This window comes from Argopecten irradians, chromosome 1, assembly GCF_041381155.1.
Source record: "Argopecten irradians isolate NY chromosome 1, Ai_NY, whole genome shotgun sequence".
Lineage (NCBI taxonomy): Eukaryota > Metazoa > Mollusca > Bivalvia > Pectinida > Pectinidae > Argopecten > Argopecten irradians.
In genome coordinates, this window is record NC_091134.1 from 71,737,180 (window position 1) to 71,762,091 (window position 24,912).

Consider the following 24,912-nt stretch of genomic DNA (forward strand, 5'->3'; position numbering starts at 1 on the left):
AAGGTATAGGAGATGTAAACTGTGTTACAATGGTTGTAAAATGTTGGAAGGTATAGGAGATGTGAACTGTGTTACAATGGTTGTAAAATGTTGGAAGGTATAGGAGATGTGAACTGTGTTACAATGGTTGTAAAATGTTGGAAGGTATAGGAGATGTGAACTGTGTTACAATGGTTGTAAAATGTTGGAAGGTATAGGAGATGTAAACTGTGTTACAATGGTTGTAAAATGTTGGAAGGTATAGGAGATGTGAACTGTGTTACAATGGTTGTAAAATGTTGGAAGGTATAGGAGATGTAGATGTAAACTGTGTTACAATGGTTGTAAAATGTTGGAAGGTATAGGAGATGTAAACTGTGTTACAATGGTTGTAAAATGTTGGAAGGTATAGGAGATGTAAACTGTGTTACAATGGTTGTAAAATGTTGGAAGGTATAGGAGATGTAAACTGTGTTAAATGGTGTTGGAGATGTAAACTGTGTTACAATGGTTGTTAAAATGTTGGAAGGTATAGGAGATGTAAACTGTGTTACAATGGTTGTAAAATGTTGGAAGGTATAGGAGATGTAAACTGTGTTACAATGGTTGTAAAATGTTGGAAGGATAAGGGTAAATGTGAGATAGAGATGTTACTGTGTTACAATGGTTGTAAAATGTTGGAAGGTATAGGAAGATGTGAACTGTGTTACAATGGTTGTAAAATGTTGGAAGGTATAGGAGATGTAAACTGTGTTACAATGGTTGTAAAATGTTGGAAGGTATAGGAGATGTAAACTGTGTTACAATGGTTGTAAAATGTTGGAAGGTATAGGAGATGTAAACTGTGTTACAATGGTTGTAAAATGTTGGAAGGTATAGGAGATGTAAACTGTGTTACAATGGTTGTAAAATGTTGGAAGGTATAGGAGATGTAAACTGTGTTACAATGGTTGTAAAATGTTGGAAGGGTATATAGGAGATGTGAACTGTGTTACAATGGTTGTAAAATGTTGGAAGGTATAGGAGATGTGAACTGTGTTACAATGGTTGTAAAATGTTGGAAGGTATAGGAGATGTAAACTGTGTTACAATGGTTGTAAAATGTTGGAAGGTATAGGAGATGTGAACTGTGTTACAATGGTTGTAAAATGTTGGAAGGTATAGGAGATGTGAACTGTGTTACAATGGTTGTAAAATGTTGGAAGGTATAGGAGATGTAAACTGTGTTACAATGGTTGTAAAATGTTGGAAGGTAATAGGAGATGTAAACTGTGTTACAATGGTTGTAAAATGTTGGAAGGTATAGGAGATGTAAACTGTGTTACAATGGTTGTAAAATGTTGGAAGGTATAGGAGATGTGAACTGTGTTACAATGGTTGTAAAATGTTGGAAGGTATAGGAGATGTAAACTGTGTTACAATGGTTGTAAAATGTTGGAAGGTATAGGAGATGTAAACTGTGTTACAATGGTTGTAAAATGTTGGAAGGTATAGGAGATGTAAACTGTGTTACAATGGTTTTTAAAATGTTAAAAGGTATAGGAGATGTAAACTTTGTTACAATGGTTGCAAAATGTTGGAAGGTATAGGAGATGTAAACTGTGTTACAATGGTTGTAAAATGTTGGAAGGTATAGGAGATGTGAACTGTGTTACAATGGTTGTAAAATGTTGGAAGGTATAGGAGATGTAAACTGTGTTACAATGGTTGTAAAATGTTGGAAGGTATAGGAGATGTGAACTGTGTTACAATGGTTGTAAAATGTTGGAAGGTATAGGAGATGTGAACTGTGTTACAATGGTTGTAAAATGTTGGAAGGTATAGGAGATGTAAACTGTGTTACAATGGTTGTAAAATGTTGGAAGGTATAGGAGATGTGAACTGTGTTACAATGGTTGTAAAATGTTGGAAGGTATAGGAGATGTAAACTGTGTTACAATGGTTGTAAAATGTTGGAAGGTATAGGAGATGTGAACTGTGTTACAATGGTTGTAAAATGTTGGAAGGTATAGGAGATGTAAACTGTGTTACAATGGTTGTAAAATGTTGGATGGTATAGGAGATGTAAACTGTGTTACAATGGTTGTAAAATGTTGGAAGGTATAGGAGATGTAAACTGTGTTACAATGGTTGTAAAATGTTGGAAGGTATAGGAGATGTAAACTGTGTTACAATGGTTATAAAATGTTGGAAGGTATAGGAGATGTAAACTGTGTTACAATGGTTGTAAAATGTTGGAAGGTATAGGAGATGTGAACTGTGTTACAATGGTTGTAAAATGTTGGAAGGTATAGGAGATGTAAACTGTGTTACAATGGTTGTAAAATGTTGGAAGGTATAGGAGATGTGAACTGTGTTACAATGGTTGTAAAATGTTGGAAGGTATAGGAGATGTGAACTGTGTTACAATGGTTGTAAAATGTTGGAAGGTATAGGAGATGTAAACTGTGTTACAATGGTTGTAAAATGTTGGATGGTATAGGAGATGTAAACTGTGTTACAATGGTTGTAAAATGTTGGAAGGTATAGGAGATGTAAACTGTGTTACAATGGTTGTAAAATGTTGGAAGGTATAGGAGATGTGAACTGTGTTACAATGGTTGTAAAATGTTGGAAGGTATAGGAGAGTATGTGAACTGTGTTACAATGGTGTAAATGTTGAAGAGGTATAGGAGATGTGAACTGTGTTACAATGGTTGTAAAATGTTGGAAGGTATAGGAGATGTGAACTGTGTTACAATGGTTGTAAAATGTTGGAAGGTATAGGAGATGTGAACTGTGTTACAATGGTTGTAAAATGTTGGAAGGTATAGGAGATGTAAACTGTGTTACAATGGTTGTAAAATGTTGGAAGGTATAGGAGATGTGAACTGTGTTACAATGGTTGTAAAATGTTGGAAGGTATAGGAGATGTGAACTGTGTTACAATGGTTGTAAAATGTTGGAAGGTATAGGAGATGTGAACTGTGTTACAATGGTTGTAAAATGTTGGAAGGTATAGGAGATGTAAACTGTGTTACAATGGTTGTAAAATGTTGGAAGGTATAGGAGATGTGAACTGTGTTACAATGGTTGTAAAATGTTGGAAGGTATAGGAGATGTAAACTGTGTTACAATGGTTGTAAAATGTTGGAAGGTATAGGAGATGTGAACTGTGTTACAATGGTTGTAAAATGTTGGAAGGTATAGGAGATGTGAACTGTGTTACAATGGTTGTAAAATGTTGGAAGGTATAGGAGATGTAAACTGTGTTACAATGGTTGTAAAATGTTGGAAGGTATAGGAGATGTGAACTGTGTTACAATGGTTGTAAAATGTTGGAAGGTATAGGAGATGTGAAACTGTGTTACAATGGTTGTAAAATGTTGGAAGGTATAGGAGATGTGAACTGTGTTACAATGGTTGTAAAATGTTGGAAGGTATAGGAGATGTGAACTGTGTTACAATGGTTGTAAAATGTTGGAAGGTATAGGAGATGTGAACTGTGTTACAATGGTTGTAAAATGTTGGATGGTATAGGAGATATGAACTGTGTACAATGGTTGTAAAATGTTGGAAGGTATAGGAGATGTAAACTGTGTTACAATGGTTGTAAAATGTTGGAAGGTATAGGAGATGTGAACTGTGTTACAATGGTTGTAAAATGTTGGAAGGTATAGGAGATGTAAACTGTGTTACAATGGTTGTAAAATGTTGGAAGGTATAGGAGATGTGAACTGTGTTACAATGGTTGTAAAATGTTGGAAGGTATAGGAGATGTAAACTGTGTTACAATGGTTGTAAAATGTTGGAAGGTATAGGAGATGTGAACTGTGTTACAATGGTTGTAAAATGTTGGAAGGTATAGGAGATGTAAACTGTGTTACAATGGTTGTAAAATGTTGGAAGGTATAGGAGATGTAAACTGTGTTACAATGGTTGTAAAATGTTGGAAGGTATAGGAGATGTGAACTGTGTTACAATGGTTGTAAAATGTTGGAAGGTATAGGAGATGTAAACTGTGTTACAATGGTTGTAAAATGTTGGAAGGTATAGGAGATGTAAACTGTGTTACAATGGTTGTAAAATGTTGGAAGGTATAGGAGATGTGAACTGTGTTACAATGGTTGTAAAATGTTGGAAGGTATAGGAGATGTAAACTGTGTTACAATGGTTGTAAAATGTTGGAAGGTATAGGAAGAATGTGAACTGTGTTACAATGGTTGTAAAATGTTGGAAGGTATAGGAGATGTAAACTGTGTTACAATGGTTGTAAAATGTTGGAAGGTATAGGAGATGTAAACTGTGTTACAATGGTTGTAAAATGTTGGAAGGTATAGGAGATGTGAACTGTGTTACAATGGTTGTAAAATGTTGGAAGGTATAGGAGATGTGAACTGTGTTACAATGGTTGTAAAATGTTGGAAGGTATAGGAGATGTAAACTGTGTTACAATGGTTGTAAAATGTTGGAAGGTATAGGAGATGTGAACTGTGTTACAATGGTTGTAAAATGTTGGAAGGTATAGGAGATGTAAACTGTGTTACAATGGTTTTTAAAATGTTAAAAGGTATAGGAGATGTAAACTTTGTTACAATGGTTGCAAAATGTTGGAAGGTATAGGAGATGTGAACTGTGTTACAATGGTTGTAAAATGTTGGAAGGTATAGGAGATGTAAACTGTGTTACAATGGTTGTAAAATGTTGGAAGGTATAGGAGATGTAAACTGTGTTACAATGGTTGTAAAATGTTGGAAGGTATAGGAGATGTGAACTGTGTTACAATGGTTGTAAAATGTTGGAAGGTATAGGAGATGTGAACTGTGTTACAATGGTTGTAAAATGTTGGAAGGTATAGGAGATGTGAACTGTGTTACAATGTAAAATGGTGTGTTAAATGGTTGTAAAATGTTATAGGTATAGGAGATGTAAACTGTGTTACAATGGTTGTAAAATGTTGGAAGGTATAGGAGATGTGAACTGTGTTACAATGGTTGTAAAATGTTGGAAGGTATAGGAGATGTGAACTGTGTTACAATGGTTGTAAAATGTTGGAAGGTATAGGAGATGTGAACTGTGTTACAATGGTTGTAAAATGTTGGAAGGTATAGGAGATGTGAACTGTGTTACAATGGTTGTAAAATGTTGGAAGGTATAGGAGATGTGAACTGTGTTACAATGGTTGTAAAATGTTGGAAGGTATAGGAGATGTGAACTGTGTTGTTTAGAATGGTTGTAAAATGTTAGAAGGTATATGAAGAGGTGAACTGTGTTACAATGGTTGTAAAATGTTGGAAGGTATAGGAAGATGTGAACTGTGTTACAATGGTTGTAAAATGTTAGAAGGTATATGAAGAGGTGAACTGTGTTAGAATGGTTGTAAAATGTTAGAAGGTATATGAAGAGGTGAACTGTGTTAGAATGGTTGTAAAATGTTAGAAGGTATATGAAGAGGTGAACTGTGTTACAATGGTTGTAAAATGTTGGAAGGTATAGGAGATGTGAAACTGTGTTACAATGGTTGTAAAATGTTAGAAGGTATATGAAGAGGTGAACTGTGTTAGAATGGTTGTAAAATGTTAGAAGGTATATGAAGAGGTGAACTGTGTTAGAATGGTTGTAAAATGTTAGAAGGTATATAAAGAGGTGACCTGTGTTAGAATGGTTTAAGGATTACAGTGTAACCTCCCTTCACAAGTAGTCTCCATCAACAGCATCAGTGTTTACTGTCCTTCGATGGAAAGTGTCAACGGTAAGGATTTAAGCATTGATGTCAATATTATTTAACTTCATAGGGATTTGAAAAGCAATTGTCTGCAAACTGTGTGAATCAGCGCATCGGATTCTTACAAACATTTTTATAACACGATTAAATTAGACATCAATATTGATAAATAATTTTGCAGGCAACTTGACAAAATAAAATACCGTTACGTCTATTTACGATTCAATAGATTTATCAAATTGATTACGCAACGTCGATGTCTCGATATTGTCGGGTTGTCGCATCATTTTTGAATTTTTGTCTTCTTTTTTTCAAAGTGGTATAAAGCAATCGGTTAATCAGTCAAATTTAGTATGAAAAAAAAAATATTTATATAAGCATTGATGTGACTATAACATAATTCCAAGGTGGTATTAACAAAATCTGTTTGCAAACCGTGAAAATCACCGTAAACAAACTTTTGTGAGAATCCGCTACGCAGATTCACAAAGTTAGCAAACAAATATTTTTTTCATACCCGATTAAATTATACAATAGTGTTTGTGTCATCGAGGCTTTTAATTAATTCTTAGTTTGATGTGTTTGTTTGATAAAATACGTTTTGATGTACGATTTCATTGGTTTTACAAGGGAGTCTTTTTCCAAATCTACGCAACGTTAATGTTTTTATTGTGGCGTCACGATAACGTCGGTTGTTCACTCCATTCTCACGGTGGTATAAAAACAAAAATGGGCAATGAAAAAGCAAGATTTGACAGCAAAGAAATATATATATATATATAAGCATTGATGTTACTATTATATAATTCCAAGGTGGTAATAACAAAATCTGTATGCAAACCGTGAGAATCACCGTAAACAAACTTTTGTGAGAATCCGCATTGTTAGCAAACAAATGGGTTTTTTTTTAAACCCGATGATATTACAAAATAGTGTGATTACACTATTTTCATAGTGGCATGAAAAAAATTGGCCAATCAAAAAGCAAGATTTGAAAGCAAAGAAAATATATATATTAATATCATTATTCACTTCGTTTTTCCATAATGATTTATAGTCACTGCGAGTTATTTCTCTTGAGTTATGATATCATCGAAATTCACTTGAATGAATTTGGCTTATGGAATATGACCCTACATGTACAAGACGAATATAAATGAACTTTGATTAAACAGATGAACAATTAAAAATATAGTACACATCATGTATATATCGTGTTACCGTTCCACCATGCAGTGTTTGCTTTATACTATAATCACTATAAACATTTTAGTCACGTTACTGAATAGACTTGAAAAGGCCGATGGGGTCAAAGAACTGAGAAACAAGCCCCCTCAAATTATTGTCAATATTCGTAGCAATAGGTGTTTCTACTGATCTCAGTCAATAGGATAACGAGGCATGGCTGACTCTCGCGTTCAGTGTTCATTCTGAGTTCGGTAATTTGATCATTTTTGCACCATGAGTGTTTCTTAGTTGTTTCTGAAATCTAAGACTTTAACAACAATGGAGGTCAGAAGAGCACAACACATATCCGTCTATTTGTCTGTCTCGGCGATCTGTATATCACAAAACAAGCGAGGTAGTAGAACTTTAACTAGTAGTATGATCATACACAGCGAGATAACTTGTAGTTCTTATAAGCTACGTTATAGTCCGTGTTATTAAAGGCGCTTTTTAAACAGCGAGCAAGTTGAAGGTCACATTCACACACATCCTGTAGACACGGCCAGTTATCTGAAACAAAATAAAACAATAGAATCAAAGAGTTCACTTAACCGTTATTTGGCGTTTTCGTCGTTGAGTAAGCTTGTCTAATTAAATTTGAAAAAACCCATTGCAGCACCACAAGAAGGTAACACGAATATACCGCAGTCTCCCAGGGGGGGGGGGGGGGGGGGGGGGGGGGGGGGGGGGGGGGGGGGGGGGGGGGGGGGGGGGGGGGGGGGGGGGGGGGGGGGGGGGGGGGGGGGGGGGGGGGGGGGGGGGGGGGGGGGGGGGGGGGGGGGGGGGGGGGGGGGGGGGGGGGGGGGGGGGGGGGGGGGGGGGGGGGGGGGGGGGGGGGGGGGGGGGGGGGGGGGGGGGGGGGGGGGGGGGGGGGGGGGGGGGGGGGGGGGGGGGGGGGGGGGGGGGGGGGGGGGGGGGGGGGGGGGGGGGGGGGGGGGGGGGGGGGGGGGGGGGGGGGGGGGGGGGGGGGGGGGGGGGGGGGGGGGGGGGGGGGGGGGGGGGGGGGGGGGGGGGGGGGGGGGGGGGGGGGGGGGGGGGGGGGGGGGGGGGGGGGGGGGGGGGGGGGGGGGGGGGGGGGGGGGGGGGGGGGGGGGGGGGGGGGGGGGGGGGGGGGGGGGGGGGGGGGGGGGGGGGGGGGGGGGGGGGGGGGGGGGGGGGGGGGGGGGGGGGGGGGGGGGGGGGGGGGGGGGGGGGGGGGGGGGGGGGGGGGGGGGGGGGGGGGGGGGGGGGGGGGGGGGGGGGGGGGGGGGGGGGGGGGGGGGGGGGGGGGGGGGGGGGGGGGGGGGGGGGGGGGGGGGGGGGGGGGGGGGGGGGGGGGGGGGGGGGGGGGGGGGGGGGGGGGGGGGGGGGGGGGGGGGGGGGGGGGGGGGGGGGGGGGGGGGGGGGGGGGGGGGGGGGGGGGGGGGGGGGGGGGGGGGGGGGGGGGGGGGGGGGGGGGGGGGGGGGGGGGGGGGGGGGGGGGGGGGGGGGGGGGGGGGGGGGGGGGGGGGGGGGGGGGGGGGGGGGGGGGGGGGGGGGGGGGGGGGGGGGGGGGGGGGGGGGGGGGGGGGGGGGGGGGGGGGGGGGGGGGGGGGGGGGGGGGGGGGGGGGGGGGGGGGGGGGGGGGGGGGGGGGGGGGGGGGGGGGGGGGGGGGGGGGGGGGGGGGGGGGGGGGGGGGGGGGGGGGGGGGGGGGGGGGGGGGGGGGGGGGGGGGGGGGGGGGGGGGGGGGGGGGGGGGGGGGGGGGGGGGGGGGGGGGGGGGGGGGGGGGGGGGGGGGGGGGGGGGGGGGGGGGGGGGGGGGGGGGGGGGGGGGGGGGGGGGGGGGGGGGGGGGGGGGGGGGGGGGGGGGGGGGGGGGGGGGGGGGGGGGGGGGGGGGGGGGGGGGGGGGGGGGGGGGGGGGGGGGGGGGGGGGGGGGGGGGGGGGGGGGGGGGGGGGGGGGGGGGGGGGGGGGGGGGGGGGGGGGGGGGGGGGGGGGGGGGGGGGGGGGGGGGGGGGGGGGGGGGGGGGGGGGGGGGGGGGGGGGGGGGGGGGGGGGGGGGGGGGGGGGGGGGGGGGGGGGGGGGGGGGGGGGGGGGGGGGGGGGGGGGGGGGGGGGGGGGGGGGGGGGGGGGGGGGGGGGGGGGGGGGGGGGGGGGGGGGGGGGGGGGGGGGGGGGGGGGGGGGGGGGGGGGGGGGGGGGGGGGGGGGGGGGGGGGGGGGGGGGGGGGGGGGGGGGGGGGGGGGGGGGGGGGGGGGGGGGGGGGGGGGGGGGGGGGGGGGGGGGGGGGGGGGGGGGGGGGGGGGGGGGGGGGGGGGGGGGGGGGGGGGGGGGGGGGGGGGGGGGGGGGGGGGGGGGGGGGGGGGGGGGGGGGGGGGGGGGGGGGGGGGGGGGGGGGGGGGGGGGGGGGGGGGGGGGGGGGGGGGGGGGGGGGGGGGGGGGGGGGGGGGGGGGGGGGGGGGGGGGGGGGGGGGGGGGGGGGGGGGGGGGGGGGGGGGGGGGGGGGGGGGGGGGGGGGGGGGGGGGGGGGGGGGGGGGGGGGGGGGGGGGGGGGGGGGGGGGGGGGGGGGGGGGGGGGGGGGGTGGGGGGGGGGGGGGGGGGGGGGGGGGGGGGGGGGGGGGGGGGGGGGGGGGGGGGGGGGGGGGGGGGGGGGGGGGGGGGGGGGGGGGGGGGGGGGGGGGGGGGGGGGGGGGGGGGGGGGGGGGGGGGGGGGGGGGGGGGGGGGGGGGGGGGGGGGGGGGGGGGGGGGGGGGGGGGGGGGGGGGGGGGGGGGGGGGGGGGGGGGGGGGGGGGGGGGGGGGGGGGGGGGGGGGGGGGGGGGGGGGGGGGGGGGGGGGGGGGGGGGGGGGGGGGGGGGGGGGGGGGGGGGGGGGGGGGGGGGGGGGGGGGGGGGGGGGGGGGGGGGGGGGGGGGGGGGGGGGGGGGGGGGGGGGGGGGGGGGGGGGGGGGGGGGGGGGGGGGGGGGGGGGGGGGGGGGGGGGGGGGGGGGGGGGGGGGGGGGGGGGGGGGGGGGGGGGGGGGGGGGGGGGGGGGGGGGGGGGGGGGGGGGGGGGGGGGGGGGGGGGGGGGGGGGGGGGGGGGGGGGGGGGGGGGGGGGGGGGGGGGGGGGGGGGGGGGGGGGGGGGGGGGGGGGGGGGGGGGGGGGGGGGGGGGGGGGGGGGGGGGGGGGGGGGGGGGGGGGGGGGGGGGGGGGGGGGGGGGGGGGGGGGGGGGGGGGGGGGGGGGGGGGGGGGGGGGGGGGGGGGGGGGGGGGGGGGGGGGGGGGGGGGGGGGGGGGGGGGGGGGGGGGGGGGGGGGGGGGGGGGGGGGGGGGGGGGGGGGGGGGGGGGGGGGGGGGGGGGGGGGGGGGGGGGGGGGGGGGGGGGGGGGGGGGGGGGGGGGGGGGGGGGGGGGGGGGGGGGGGGGGGGGGGGGGGGGGGGGGGGGGGGGGGGGGGGGGGGGGGGGGGGGGGGGGGGGGGGGGGGGGGGGGGGGGGGGGGGGGGGGGGGGGGGGGGGGGGGGGGGGGGGGGGGGGGGGGGGGGGGGGGGGGGGGGGGGGGGGGGGGGGGGGGGGGGGGGGGGGGGGGGGGGGGGGGGGGGGGGGGGGGGGGGGGGGGGGGGGGGGGGGGGGGGGGGGGGGGGGGGGGGGGGGGGGGGGGGGGGGGGGGGGGGGGGGGGGGGGGGGGGGGGGGGGGGGGGGGGGGGGGGGGGGGGGGGGGGGGGGGGGGGGGGGGGGGGGGGGGGGGGGGGGGGGGGGGGGGGGGGGGGGGGGGGGGGGGGGGGGGGGGGGGGGGGGGGGGGGGGGGGGGGGGGGGGGGGGGGGGGGGGGGGGGGGGGGGGGGGGGGGGGGGGGGGGGGGGGGGGGGGGGGGGGGGGGGGGGGGGGGGGGGGGGGGGGGGGGGGGGGGGGGGGGGGGGGGGGGGGGGGGGGGGGGGGGGGGGGGGGGGGGGGGGGGGGGGGGGGGGGGGGGGGGGGGGGGGGGGGGGGGGGGGGGGGGGGGGGGGGGGGGGGGGGGGGGGGGGGGGGGGGGGGGGGGGGGGGGGGGGGGGGGGGGGGGGGGGGGGGGGGGGGGGGGGGGGGGGGGGGGGGGGGGGGGGGGGGGGGGGGGGGGGGGGGGGGGGGGGGGGGGGGGGGGGGGGGGGGGGGGGGGGGGGGGGGGGGGGGGGGGGGGGGGGGGGGGGGGGGGGGGGGGGGGGGGGGGGGGGGGGGGGGGGGGGGGGGGGGGGGGGGGGGGGGGGGGGGGGGGGGGGGGGGGGGGGGGGGGGGGGGGGGGGGGGGGGGGGGGGGGGGGGGGGGGGGGGGGGGGGGGGGGGGGGGGGGGGGGGGGGGGGGGGGGGGGGGGGGGGGGGGGGGGGGGGGGGGGGGGGGGGGGGGGGGGGGGGGGGGGGGGGGGGGGGGGGGGGGGGGGGGGGGGGGGGGGGGGGGGGGGGGGGGGGGGGGGGGGGGGGGGGGGGGGGGGGGGGGGGGGGGGGGGGGGGGGGGGGGGGGGGGGGGGGGGGGGGGGGGGGGGGGGGGGGGGGGGGGGGGGGGGGGGGGGGGGGGGGGGGGGGGGGGGGGGGGGGGGGGGGGGGGGGGGGGGGGGGGGGGGGGGGGGGGGGGGGGGGGGGGGGGGGGGGGGGGGGGGGGGGGGGGGGGGGGGGGGGGGGGGGGGGGGGGGGGGGGGGGGGGGGGGGGGGGGGGGGGGGGGGGGGGGGGGGGGGGGGGGGGGGGGGGGGGGGGGGGGGGGGGGGGGGGGGGGGGGGGGGGGGGGGGGGGGGGGGGGGGGGGGGGGGGGGGGGGGGGGGGGGGGGGGGGGGGGGGGGGGGGGGGGGGGGGGGGGGGGGGGGGGGGGGGGGGGGGGGGGGGGGGGGGGGGGGGGGGGGGGGGGGGGGGGGGGGGGGGGGGGGGGGGGGGGGGGGGGGGGGGGGGGGGGGGGGGGGGGGGGGGGGGGGGGGGGGGGGGGGGGGGGGGGGGGGGGGGGGGGGGGGGGGGGGGGGGGGGGGGGGGGGGGGGGGGGGGGGGGGGGGGGGGGGGGGGGGGGGGGGGGGGGGGGGGGGGGGGGGGGGGGGGGGGGGGGGGGGGGGGGGGGGGGGGGGGGGGGGGGGGGGGGGGGGGGGGGGGGGGGGGGGGGGGGGGGGGGGGGGGGGGGGGGGGGGGGGGGGGGGGGGGGGGGGGGGGGGGGGGGGGGGGGGGGGGGGGGGGGGGGGGGGGGGGGGGGGGGGGGGGGGGGGGGGGGGGGGGGGGGGGGGGGGGGGGGGGGGGGGGGGGGGGGGGGGGGGGGGGGGGGGGGGGGGGGGGGGGGGGGGGGGGGGGGGGGGGGGGGGGGGGGGGGGGGGGGGGGGGGGGGGGGGGGGGGGGGGGGGGGGGGGGGGGGGGGGGGGGGGGGGGGGGGGGGGGGGGGGGGGGGGGGGGGGGGGGGGGGGGGGGGGGGGGGGGGGGGGGGGGGGGGGGGGGGGGGGGGGGGGGGGGGGGGGGGGGGGGGGGGGGGGGGGGGGGGGGGGGGGGGGGGGGGGGGGGGGGGGGGGGGGGGGGGGGGGGGGGGGGGGGGGGGGGGGGGGGGGGGGGGGGGGGGGGGGGGGGGGGGGGGGGGGGGGGGGGGGGGGGGGGGGGGGGGGGGGGGGGGGGGGGGGGGGGGGGGGGGGGGGGGGGGGGGGGGGGGGGGGGGGGGGGGGGGGGGGGGGGGGGGGGGGGGGGGGGGGGGGGGGGGGGGGGGGGGGGGGGGGGGGGGGGGGGGGGGGGGGGGGGGGGGGGGGGGGGGGGGGGGGGGGGGGGGGGGGGGGGGGGGGGGGGGGGGGGGGGGGGGGGGGGGGGGGGGGGGGGGGGGGGGGGGGGGGGGGGGGGGGGGGGGGGGGGGGGGGGGGGGGGGGGGGGGGGGGGGGGGGGGGGGGGGGGGGGGGGGGGGGGGGGGGGGGGGGGGGGGGGGGGGGGGGGGGGGGGGGGGGGGGGGGGGGGGGGGGGGGGGGGGGGGGGGGGGGGGGGGGGGGGGGGGGGGGGGGGGGGGGGGGGGGGGGGGGGGGGGGGGGGGGGGGGGGGGGGGGGGGGGGGGGGGGGGGGGGGGGGGGGGGGGGGGGGGGGGGGGGGGGGGGGGGGGGGGGGGGGGGGGGGGGGGGGGGGGGGGGGGGGGGGGGGGGGGGGGGGGGGGGGGGGGGGGGGGGGGGGGGGGGGGGGGGGGGGGGGGGGGGGGGGGGGGGGGGGGGGGGGGGGGGGGGGGGGGGGGGGGGGGGGGGGGGGGGGGGGGGGGGGGGGGGGGGGGGGGGGGGGGGGGGGGGGGGGGGGGGGGGGGGGGGGGGGGGGGGGGGGGGGGGGGGGGGGGGGGGGGGGGGGGGGGGGGGGGGGGGGGGGGGGGGGGGGGGGGGGGGGGGGGGGGGGGGGGGGGGGGGGGGGGGGGGGGGGGGGGGGGGGGGGGGGGGGGGGGGGGGGGGGGGGGGGGGGGGGGGGGGGGGGGGGGGGGGGGGGGGGGGGGGGGGGGGGGGGGGGGGGGGGGGGGGGGGGGGGGGGGGGGGGGGGGGGGGGGGGGGGGGGGGGGGGGGGGGGGGGGGGGGGGGGGGGGGGGGGGGGGGGGGGGGGGGGGGGGGGGGGGGGGGGGGGGGGGGGGGGGGGGGGGGGGGGGGGGGGGGGGGGGGGGGGGGGGGGGGGGGGGGGGGGGGGGGGGGGGGGGGGGGGGGGGGGGGGGGGGGGGGGGGGGGGGGGGGGGGGGGGGGGGGGGGGGGGGGGGGGGGGGGGGGGGGGGGGGGGGGGGGGGGGGGGGGGGGGGGGGGGGGGGGGGGGGGGGGGGGGGGGGGGGGGGGGGGGGGGGGGGGGGGGGGGGGGGGGGGGGGGGGGGGGGGGGGGGGGGGGGGGGGGGGGGGGGGGGGGGGGGGGGGGGGGGGGGGGGGGGGGGGGGGGGGGGGGGGGGGGGGGGGGGGGGGGGGGGGGGGGGGGGGGGGGGGGGGGGGGGGGGGGGGGGGGGGGGGGGGGGGGGGGGGGGGGGGGGGGGGGGGGGGGGGGGGGGGGGGGGGGGGGGGGGGGGGGGGGGGGGGGGGGGGGGGGGGGGGGGGGGGGGGGGGGGGGGGGGGGGGGGGGGGGGGGGGGGGGGGGGGGGGGGGGGGGGGGGGGGGGGGGGGGGGGGGGGGGGGGGGGGGGGGGGGGGGGGGGGGGGGGGGGGGGGGGGGGGGGGGGGGGGGGGGGGGGGGGGGGGGGGGGGGGGGGGGGGGGGGGGGGGGGGGGGGGGGGGGGGGGGGGGGGGGGGGGGGGGGGGGGGGGGGGGGGGGGGGGGGGGGGGGGGGGGGGGGGGGGGGGGGGGGGGGGGGGGGGGGGGGGGGGGGGGGGGGGGGGGGGGGGGGGGGGGGGGGGGGGGGGGGGGGGGGGGGGGGGGGGGGGGGGGGGGGGGGGGGGGGGGGGGGGGGGGGGGGGGGGGGGGGGGGGGGGGGGGGGGGGGGGGGGGGGGGGGGGGGGGGGGGGGGGGGGGGGGGGGGGGGGGGGGGGGGGGGGGGGGGGGGGGGGGGGGGGGGGGGGGGGGGGGGGGGGGGGGGGGGGGGGGGGGGGGGGGGGGGGGGGGGGGGGGGGGGGGGGGGGGGGGGGGGGGGGGGGGGGGGGGGGGGGGGGGGGGGGGGGGGGGGGGGGGGGGGGGGGGGGGGGGGGGGGGGGGGGGGGGGGGGGGGGGGGGGGGGGGGGGGGGGGGGGGGGGGGGGGGGGGGGGGGGGGGGGGGGGGGGGGGGGGGGGGGGGGGGGGGGGGGGGGGGGGGGGGGGGGGGGGGGGGGGGGGGGGGGGGGGGGGGGGGGGGGGGGGGGGGGGGGGGGGGGGGGGGGGGGGGGGGGGGGGGGGGGGGGGGGGGGGGGGGGGGGGGGGGGGGGGGGGGGGGGGGGGGGGGGGGGGGGGGGGGGGGGGGGGGGGGGGGGGGGGGGGGGGGGGGGGGGGGGGGGGGGGGGGGGGGGGGGGGGGGGGGGGGGGGGGGGGGGGGGGGGGGGGGGGGGGGGGGGGGGGGGGGGGGGGGGGGGGGGGGGGGGGGGGGGGGGGGGGGGGGGGGGGGGGGGGGGGGGGGGGGGGGGGGGGGGGGGGGGGGGGGGGGGGGGGGGGGGGGGGGGGGGGGGGGGGGGGGGGGGGGGGGGGGGGGGGGGGGGGGGGGGGGGGGGGGGGGGGGGGGGGGGGGGGGGGGGGGGGGGGGGGGGGGGGGGGGGGGGGGGGGGGGGGGGGGGGGGGGGGGGGGGGGGGGGGGGGGGGGGGGGGGGGGGGGGGGGGGGGGGGGGGGGGGGGGGGGGGGGGGGGGGGGGGGGGGGGGGGGGGGGGGGGGGGGGGGGGGGGGGGGGGGGGGGGGGGGGGGGGGGGGGGGGGGGGGGGGGGGGGGGGGGGGGGGGGGGGGGGGGGGGGGGGGGGGGGGGGGGGGGGGGGGGGGGGGGGGGGGGGGGGGGGGGGGGGGGGGGGGGGGGGGGGGGGGGGGGGGGGGGGGGGGGGGGGGGGGGGGGGGGGGGGGGGGGGGGGGGGGGGGGGGGGGGGGGGGGGGGGGGGGTTTGGGGGGGGGGGGGGGGGGGGGGGGGGGGGGGGGGGGGGGGGGGGGGGGGGGGGGGGGGGGGGGGGGGGGGGGGGGGGGGGGGGGGGGGGGGGGGGGGGGGGTGGGGGGGGGGGGGGGGGGGGGGGGGGGGGGGGGGGGGGGGGGGGGGGTTTTTTTTTTTTTTTTTTTTGGGGGGGGGGGTGGGGGTTTGGGGGGGGGGGGGGTTGGGGGGGGGGGTGGTTGGTGGGGGTGTTTTTGGGGGTGGGGGGGGGGGGGGGGTTTGTGTTGTTGGTGGGGTGGGTTGTTGTTGTGTTTGTGGGGGTGGGTTGGGGTTGGGGGGGGGGTTTTTTTGGGTGTTTGGGTTGTTTTTTTTTTTTGGTTTGTGGGTGGGTGTTTTTTTTTTTGGGTTGTATTTAGATAAGGTGATTGAGAAGGAGTATGGAGTGGGGGTTTTTTTTTTTTATGGTGGTTAAATAAAATGTTTAATGAATTGAAGGGGGTGGTTGTTAAAAATTTGGGGGGGGGGGGTGGGGGGGGGGGTGGGTTTTGGGGTAATTTTAATTTTTTAAAAATTGGTTTTTAAATTTTTTTGGTTGGGGGGGTGGGGTTTTGTTAAATTGTTTGTTATTTTTATTTTGTTTTTAAATGTTAGAATTGGGTTTTATTTTTGGAATGGGTTAGGGTTTGGGTTTGGGGGTTGGGATTATTAAAATGGTTTTTTTTGGGGTTGTTTTTTGAATATAATGGTGTGGGGTTTAATGGGTTTGGGGGGGTTATAAATTGTAAAATTTTAAATAGAGTTTTGTTGTTAAAATTTTTTTTTTTTTTTTTTTTTTTTTTTGTTTTTGAATGTGGGTTTTTTTTTGGAAGTTTATATGTTTTTGATGTGGGTGGTTTTTTTGGGGGGTGGGGGTTTAAATTTTTTTAAAATGGTTAAACATGGGGTTTATATGTTTTGTAAAAATTAAATGTTTTGGGTTAATATATGATTTTAGCAAAAAATTTTTTATTGTTTGTTAATATGGGGTTGTTTTTTCAATTGGGGTTTTGGTTTTTTTGTTAAAATTTTTTAATTTGTTATAGTTTAACTGTTTGTTATGTAATAGACTTGGGTAATTGTTTGTTGTGGGGGGGTAAAAATTTTTTAAAATGAGTTAAAACAAATGGGGTGTTTGTTAAAATTGGTATTGTAATTTTTTTTTTAAAAAGTGGTTGGGGTTGGTTTTAAAATTTTTTTAAATATGGGTACGGGGGGGGGGGGATTTTTATTTTTAATTTTTTTTTTTAATGGTTTTTTGGGGGTTGGTATGAAGTTTTTTTTTTTTGTTTATTAAATTATTTAAATTTTGTTTTTTTTTGGGGTGAAGATGGTTATGGGGATTGTTTTTGTCATAAATTTGGTGTGGTTTTGGTATTTTAAAAATTTAATGGTATTGATTAATTTTTTATATAATAGTATGGTGTTTATTACACAGGGGGGATGGGGGATTTAAATGTTGTTACTTATTTAAATGTTTATGGGGTGTTTAAAAGTAAAGGGTTATTGAAAAAAAATAGGGGGTTGTTGTTGAAGGTTTTTTTTTTTGTAATAATTTAGTTTGGGGGGGGGTTTATTGGGGGGTGGGGGGGGGTTGTTAAAAAAATATTTTTTGTTTTTTTTTAACCGTTTTTGGGTTTTTTTTGAGTAATTTTTAATTTTTTTGTTTTTGTTTTTTTTTTTTTTTTAAGAATGGTTTTAAAAAATGGTTTTTTTTTTGGGGAGTATTATATAGGAATGATGTTTTATATAAGGTGGTTAAAAAAATTGGGGGGAATGTTTTTTTGGGGTTTGAATTGTTGGGGGTTTATGTACATGGGGAAATTAAACCGTATTTTATTACAATTTTAGAAAATTACATTGGCCAGGAAATTTGTTTATTTTTTTACAAGTTTTGTTTACATTTTTTTATTTTTTTTTGTGTTTAATTTGATATTATTGGGGGTTTTTGTAAACGTAGAATGTTTGTTAAAAATTGGTATGTTTTTTGGTATTTTTTTTTTAATTTTTTTGTTAAACATTTTTATTTTGTTTTTATTTGTATAGTTTTAAAAAAAATTTTTACACGGGGAAATTATGTCATTTTTATTTTTATGGTAAAGTTTTTTGATTTTTTTTTTTTTAAAGGGTTTTTATGTATGATTTGGAGGGGGGGGGTGGAATTTTTTGATTTTATATTGTTGTGGGGATGAATTTTTTAATTGTGGTGGTTTACAAGGGGGTTATTTATGTTACGTGGGTTTGTATTTTTTTTAATTTTGGTTTTATTTTTTTTAAAAAGGTGGTAGGGATGTTTAATTATTTTTTTTTTTTTTTGTTTACATTTGTTGGGTTATGTTTTTTTTACAAATGGTAGGGGGGGGTAATTATGTGGTTTTTTTATATGTTAATTTGGGGGCAATTAAATTAAAGTTAATTTATAATACATTACCATATATGGGGGGGTTAATTTTGTTAATTAATTTAAAAAAAATTGGTAAAAATAAAAATATTTTAGTTTGATGTGGGGTTATTACCAAAGTGTTTTAATGTTTTGACATTAGTTTGGTGATTTAATTTGAAAGCTTTATATTTTTTTGTTAAATTTTTTTTATTTTGTTTAACTTTTTTTTATGTTTTTTGGAAATTTTTTGGGTTATTAAAGTAGCTTTTATGGTGTATTTGGTTATATTTTTGGTATTAAACCACCCAGGATATATTTTTTTTTTTTTTTAATGTTAATGTTGTTTTTTAAATTGGTAAATTTTTTAATTTTTGATAATAATTTAATTTACACGGCAGGAAAATTTGGGTAAAAAGTTTTTACACGAGGGGAAATTTTATTAAAGCTTTGTATAGGGCCAGGAAATTATGTCAAAAACAAGCTTTAATATGTAAAGGAAATTGGTATTTTAAATTTTGTTAAAAGTTGGGAATTTTTTGTAAATTTATTAGGTTTTATGTACACGGGGGGGGATTAATTAATGTGGGTGGGGGGGTTTGGGGGGTTATGTATAAACTTGAAAATTTAGGAAATTAAAAAATTAATATTTTTTTGCTTTTTATGTACAACGGCCAGGAAATTATGTCATGTATTATTTTTTATAATTTTATGTACACGAAGGAAATTATGTCAATATTAAAAGCTTTATGTACACGCGGGAAATTATGTCAATAAATGTTAATTTAGGGGGGGTACAATGGGGGAAATTATGTTCAATTTAAATGCTTTTTGTGTACACGCGCCATTTTATTTGGTTTAATATTGGGTGTACAAAACGTTTAGGAAATTATGTTTTTATTACAAGCTTTAATGTATTTTTACACGCGCCAGGAAATTTTTTATTTATGTTTTTTGTAAATTATTTTCAATATTAATTAGCTTTTTAATGTACACGCGTGGAATAAATTGGGTTTTTTTTTTTTTTTATTACAAGCTTGCCAGGAATGTCAATATTTCAAATGTGTTAATTATGTCAATATGTTTGGGCTTTTAAACACGCGTTAGGAAATTTGTCAAATTTTATGTTTTATTATATGGTTTATTATTCAATATTAAAATTATGTTACAAGCTTTATGTACACGCAGGAAATTATGGTCGATATTTACAAGCTTTTATGTACACGCGCCAGGGAAATTATTTCTTATTACAAGCCTCTTATGTACACGCACCAGGAAATTATGTCATTACTACAAGCTTTATGTACACGCGCCTGGACAATTATGTCAATATACAAGCCAGGAAATTATGTCATTACTACAAGCTTTTAATGTACACGCGCCAGGAAATTATGTCATTATTACAAGCTTTTATGTACACGCGCCAGGAAATTATGTCATTACTACAAGCTTTTATGTACACGCGCCAGGAAATTATGTCATTACTACAAGCTTTTATGTACACGCGCCAGGGAATTATGTCATTACTACAAGCTTTTATGTACACGCGCCAGGAAATTATGTCATTATTTCAAGCTTTAATGTACACGCGCCAGGAAATTATGTCATTATTACAAGCTTTAATGTACACGCGCCAGGAAATTATGTCATTACTACAAGCTTTTATGTACACGCGCCAGGAAATTATGTACAGTTATGTAACCAGAATTATTACAGCTTTTATAACGCGCCAGGAATTAGTCATTACAAGCTTTTATGTACACGCGCCAGGAAATTATGTCATTATTACAAGCTTTAATGTACACGCGCCAGGAAATTATGTCATTATTACAAGCTTTTATGTACACGCGCCAGGAAATTATGTCATTATTACAAGCTTTTATGTACACGCGCCAGGAAATTATGTCATTATTACAAGCTTTTATGTACACGCGCCAGGAAATTATGTCATTACTACAAGCTTTTATGTACACGCGCCAGGAAATTATGTCATTTATTTCAAGCTTTTATGTACACGCGCCAGGAAATTATGAATTATGTACCGCCAGAATTATTACAAGCTTTTATGTACACGCGCCAGGAAATTATGTCATTATTACAAGCTTTTATGTACACGCGCCAGGAAATTATGTCATTATTACAAGCTTTTATGTACACGCGCCAGGAAATTATGTCATTATTACAAGCTTTTATGTAAAAAGTCTGGAACTAAAACATGCGCTAGTGCAGTGTTCTATTTGTGGATTTCCAATGTCGTAGAATATTAGGATTTACCTGTACAAGTACAGATTTATGTGAACTAGGGTGTAGAATATAAGGTTTACCTGTACAAGTACAGATTTATGTGAACTAGGGTGTAGAATATAAGGGTTTACCTGTACAAGTACATATTTATGTGGACTGGGATGGAGAATATAAGAATTTACCTGTACAAGAACAGCTTTGTGTGGACTGGTCACAGGAATACCAGTAGTGGAACAGTTGGGGAAGGTACAAGTAACACCGGGCTAGGTTACCATAGCAACCATCATGTTCATAACAACACCTTGATATAAAATTAGTATAATTTAATAACCTGGCAATAAAGGTATCAAATAAAAAAAATCGTCCGATATGTCATTACGAAGCATGTTAAATTCAGAACTGTATATATGTTACGATGGATTAGTTGAGATATGTTTTTACAAGGAAAATGCAAATAAGTAATAAACTGTTACGTTATCCCGAAAAATATAAAAGTATTGGAACCCGGTGTCAAGGAAACAACAGGCATATATAGTGAAGTATCCATGACAACTGTATAAAACATGTTAAGAAATTAACTGAATTTACATAAGTAGGATGTGTTTACCTGTCTATATTATCGAGTGGGCGATGCCCGTTCTGCCCCAGCCCACAGAAACAGCCATAATCGTTGACAGTGTAGCAGGATACGTCACTATGGAACTCTATAAGGTCACACAGCTGAAATACACTCCTCTTCTGTATCATCCGGCAGCACGTCGTCCTTACTAATACAAAAATGTCTCAAATAAAATAAAATACATAAATAAATAGATAAATAAATAACAGAAACACACTACGTCCGAACCTGGAAGGGACCAACACAGCATAAATCAAGGGAAAAAACCCATCTATATGGTGCCGTGACCATCTATGTTACAAAAGACACTTCATTCATTTATTCATTCATTCACTGTTGTGTGCTATTCGTTTAATAATGATATACATTTCTAAAAGAAGATGATGAAAAAGGTGCAACATTACGCCAATCATAACGGAAGGATATTACAGATACACCCCCCTACACACACACACACACACACACACACAAACACACACATTGATACTATTGCATTTGGTATCCCACAAAATCGTCTTAGCGATGAACCAAGAATAAAACATATCCGTGTGAGCAGAAAAACATTATTACTGAAATAACCAATCATATTCGAACAGCCAAGCAATATTGAAGCACAAATACTGTCATACGAAAACAACCGAAACAGTGTCACGATTTAAGTCGAAGGACTCTTCATGGTGTGTACCTTTTTGCCCCCAAATGTTCAAATTTTGAAATATAGAGTACATCTCCGCTACAATTACTATGATAGTTCCGTATCAATGTAGCAGAACTAGCTATGATAATAACTCTTAGCATTCATTAATTATGCAAAAATAGAGATTTGTTAATATTAAACACGTGTTTAGCTAGAAGCTAAATGCCTTAACACTTAGTTAAAATATTAATGGGGAAAGGGGAGGGGTTGGTTTTCATGAAGAGCCCTAATTGTACCAAGTCCTTTTCGGTCATTGTTTTATTCAGACAATGATATTTGATTTACCTTCGTAAAGGAGAAATACAGCTGTCATTATAAGGATCCATTTTAGCTCCATTTACATGTGCGTTTGGTATCAATCCTGGAAAAGTAATGGTAAACAACAGAACCAGTTACATACGGTATACTACAACTACGATACACATATATAGTCAAGTTAATAAGGCTGTGACAACAAACGGGCGCTGGTTTGGTGTGTCCATACATTGAAATCAATAAATGTATTTAAAACATTCTCAACATTATTGGCACATTTCATTTAAGCATTGATGTTGCTACTTTTTAAATTCATAGGGGTAAGAAAGAAATTTTGTTTGCAAACTGTGTGAATCCGCGTAGCGGATTCTCACAAAAGTTTGCTAACAAAATTTATTTCACAACCCTTTGAAGTTAAAAAAATAGTTACATCAATGCTTATAATTAATTGATTACGTTGGATTTTCGCGTCATTCTAGGATTTTTTCTTCAGGGTATATAGAAGAAAAAGAATCTGAAAATCAGAGAGTTGGATTTAGTATGAAAATAAATAAAAAATTATTATTAATGTATGAAATGTTAGAGGTTAAGCACAGTGAAATTCATGGGATGGAACAAATGTGCTAGAATATGGACATCCAAAGGGAAAAAACAACATAGATGTGGGATTGTTAATTAAAATCATACAAACCACCAAAACAATCCAAGAGAACAGATAAATATGAACTATAGATATGCCGACGTCACGGAAAGACAACAACAGGACCTTAGGAAACTTCAATACAAAATACATTTGGCTCGGGAGAAATCCTGAAATAAGGGAGAAAGAAACCCTAGTAATGTGAAAGATAAAGTATGGTACATAAAAACCGGAATATTCCAGGTTTCCTATTGGAACGGAAGATGTCCTCTACAAAATCCACCTCGTCTTCAATACACGGGAGTATATGTCTTCGATAAACAATTTAATAGACCAATGTTTAAAATATTGCTATCACCATGGTTACTCAAAATTCACATTCGACATGACTTTTGTAGAGCATCACTTTTGTGCAAGGGCAGTAATTTAACCTCAGAATACACTACAAGTATAAAGATGTCAATGACATTACTGTTGATAATCCTGGACCTTGCCCAGCCGTCTGCCTGACCACAGACGTTAGACATTCTAATATCTAGTTCAAACAAGATGGCCACTGACCACACTCCAGACAGTGTCCACAGGAGTAACTTTCTTGTTTATCTGTTTGTGACATCGGGCTTCATTGTTTTATCATATCTTATAGATAACACCTGATATATCGGGGTATCAACATTACACTCACCTAATGTGTGAACAATTCGTGATCACAATCAAATCCTAACGACAGATTATGCTAAAATGTTCAGGTGACATTATACAAATATCGACTTTTTGTAGGTGAATACGAGGAATTGTTAAACCTGAGAAAGGTGATGTTCCCCGAGGCTGAAGTCCTACAGAAATATCACCTTTTCAAAGGATTTGTAATCAAACCTCCTCAGTACAATATTTTCGTTCAATATCTACATCACACAAACCTAAAATGTGGAACACTCTATAATCACATAATCCACCTGATAACCAGTCACTTTCTGACTGTATTGGTTTACGTACTAGTGTGACATTGATAGCAATGTATGTACCGTACAGGAAATTCATTGTTAAGTAAATTTGTTTTTTGATAAACTAGGTTCGAATCTGTTTCATATCTGATCGCCAATGTTCGCAATAATGATAATGAAAAACCCTTCAGAGACTTCGTTTCATAAAAAATTCTTACGAAATGAAAATTTATTTAGTATCTTATTCATATCACAACGTTACAGTATTATCAAAAGGGCGTTTAATTGTCTTATCCATGAAAGTTATATTCAAAAATCAAAATATATGAGATTCCATGGAATTGCCTTCGCCATGTTTGTTATATTGTTCATATTATGTTTAAACAGATGATTTAATGTTACATAAAATAATCTTCTCTCGCTTTCGGAATTTGTTCATATGAAAATTACGTTACATAGACGATTAGGTATTGGACTATATTGCTGATTGACCTACAACCTGTGTAACATTAAGAATTGAAATAGTTTGGCATGCGATATATTAGATTCAAAGGGAAGTGCCCATTCCAGGATCCAAAGCCTCATGATTACAAGGGTGTGAATCTTGTTGTATAACCTAATGATAATATCCACAGATATACAATTGTGTACTGTAATAATCGATAGATTTGAAATGAGTATATGATCTAGGTAGTACGAAAATACAACAATAATAAATGTAGGATGTAAATAACACTTCACTTACCTTTAAGTTTGAAACGTTGATCCGTGTACCATTTATTATGATCAGATTACAGATGATGTGTTTAACACGTGTTTAATAAGCGGTAAGAATGCTGACGTCAGATGTGTCGTTGACGAGAATACCACACCAAGATGATGTACTTGTAGGTCGTGTGTACTTAGATTATGAATGACGTGACATCATCATATTTGTAAACACTTACTGGTCGTATTTACACCAATGGTAGACTTATTATAAACAATAGTTTATTGAATCAATTGAACTTGGACATCTACCTCAAATCTGAAAAAATGCTGATGTTACAGCTATCTATAAAGGTAAAGGAATAAGAAATGACCCATCTAATTATAGGCCTATTTCTGTTACACCATTAGGACCACTACCTTTCCGGAGCAAAATTTAAAGGTTTCTTAAAAACATTAATAACAAAAGAAAATATATATCGATGGCTTAAGATGAGGTTACAACACCAAACATATGCAAGATTTCCTGTCTAATGTACGATAACAGTGGAGATTCATTTCGCTGTTTTGTCGTCTGGCGCAGTGATAGTCAACTACCGCGCGGCATTTAGGACGACGGCGGGAAACATAAAACGACCCGCGTTATGAAAATTGACATTTTATTTATTTTTATTAAACAGTTCTGAAGGTGATGATAAGTGTGCTAGTAAACGTATAGTTAATACTCCTGCGACTCTACAAAATTATTTATGTCGTTTTACATTCCTATTTTAAAAATTAAAAGCCGTTTCGGAAAGGTAGTGGGCCTTTAACCCTTTGAGTGCCTCAGGAATCCTCTTAGAGAGTGCCAAGCCGTGTTTCGATCAAAATGTGATTTGAAAAAAATATGACGTAGAACAATTGAACAATAGAACCAGCGATGACGTCACGTCATTATCACGGCAAGCCTGGAATTCCTCTCGTCACAAAATGGATATTGTTGTGCACAACTGATAAAAGGACATGTTTGTGTACAGTTCCTAGCCAAATGAATCTTTACCAAATTTGACATACTAATGGGAAATTTTCTACTATTTCAGCTCATGATATTT

General features: G+C 54.5%; 1 protein-coding gene across 3 annotated transcripts; it reads right to left on the bottom strand.

Annotated features, from left to right (window-relative positions):
• Positions 1-6,681: 6,681 nt before the first annotated feature.
• Positions 6,682-24,652, bottom strand: LOC138307463 (basic phospholipase A2 3-like). 3 transcript variants are annotated; one of them, XM_069248229.1, is made up of 6 exons: positions 23,859-24,652; positions 22,221-22,339; positions 21,560-21,635; positions 20,566-20,725; positions 20,141-20,259; positions 6,682-7,420 (listed from the first exon to the last, which is right to left on the bottom strand). In XM_069248229.1, the coding sequence occupies exons 3-6, from the start codon at positions 21,609-21,611 to the stop codon at positions 7,293-7,295; spliced, it is 459 nt and encodes a 152-aa protein (XP_069104330.1). In that variant the 5' UTR covers positions 21,612-21,635; positions 22,221-22,339; positions 23,859-24,652; the 3' UTR covers positions 6,682-7,292. The 3 variants fall into 3 exon arrangements, with proteins under 3 accessions (XP_069104330.1, XP_069104347.1, XP_069104338.1); XM_069248246.1 differs by lacking the exon at positions 22,221-22,339; XM_069248237.1 differs by lacking the exon at positions 23,859-24,652 and having other exon boundaries at positions 22,221-23,839.
• Between the last annotated feature and the right edge of the window lie 260 nt (positions 24,653-24,912).

Excerpts from the sequence above, each read along its gene's own strand:
- LOC138307463 (XM_069248246.1), bottom strand. The coding sequence starts at position 21,611 with ATGGAGCTAAAATGGATCCTTATAATGACAGCTGTATTTCTCCTTTAC. Across the intron at positions 20,726-21,559 it reads TGTATTTCTCCTTTACGAAG|TAAGGACGACGTGCTGCCGG; the intron begins GTAAATCAAATA and ends TTTTTGTATTAG. Across the intron at positions 20,260-20,565 it reads CCACTCGATAATATAGACAG|GTGTTGTTATGAACATGATG; the intron begins GTAAACACATCC and ends TTTTATATCAAG.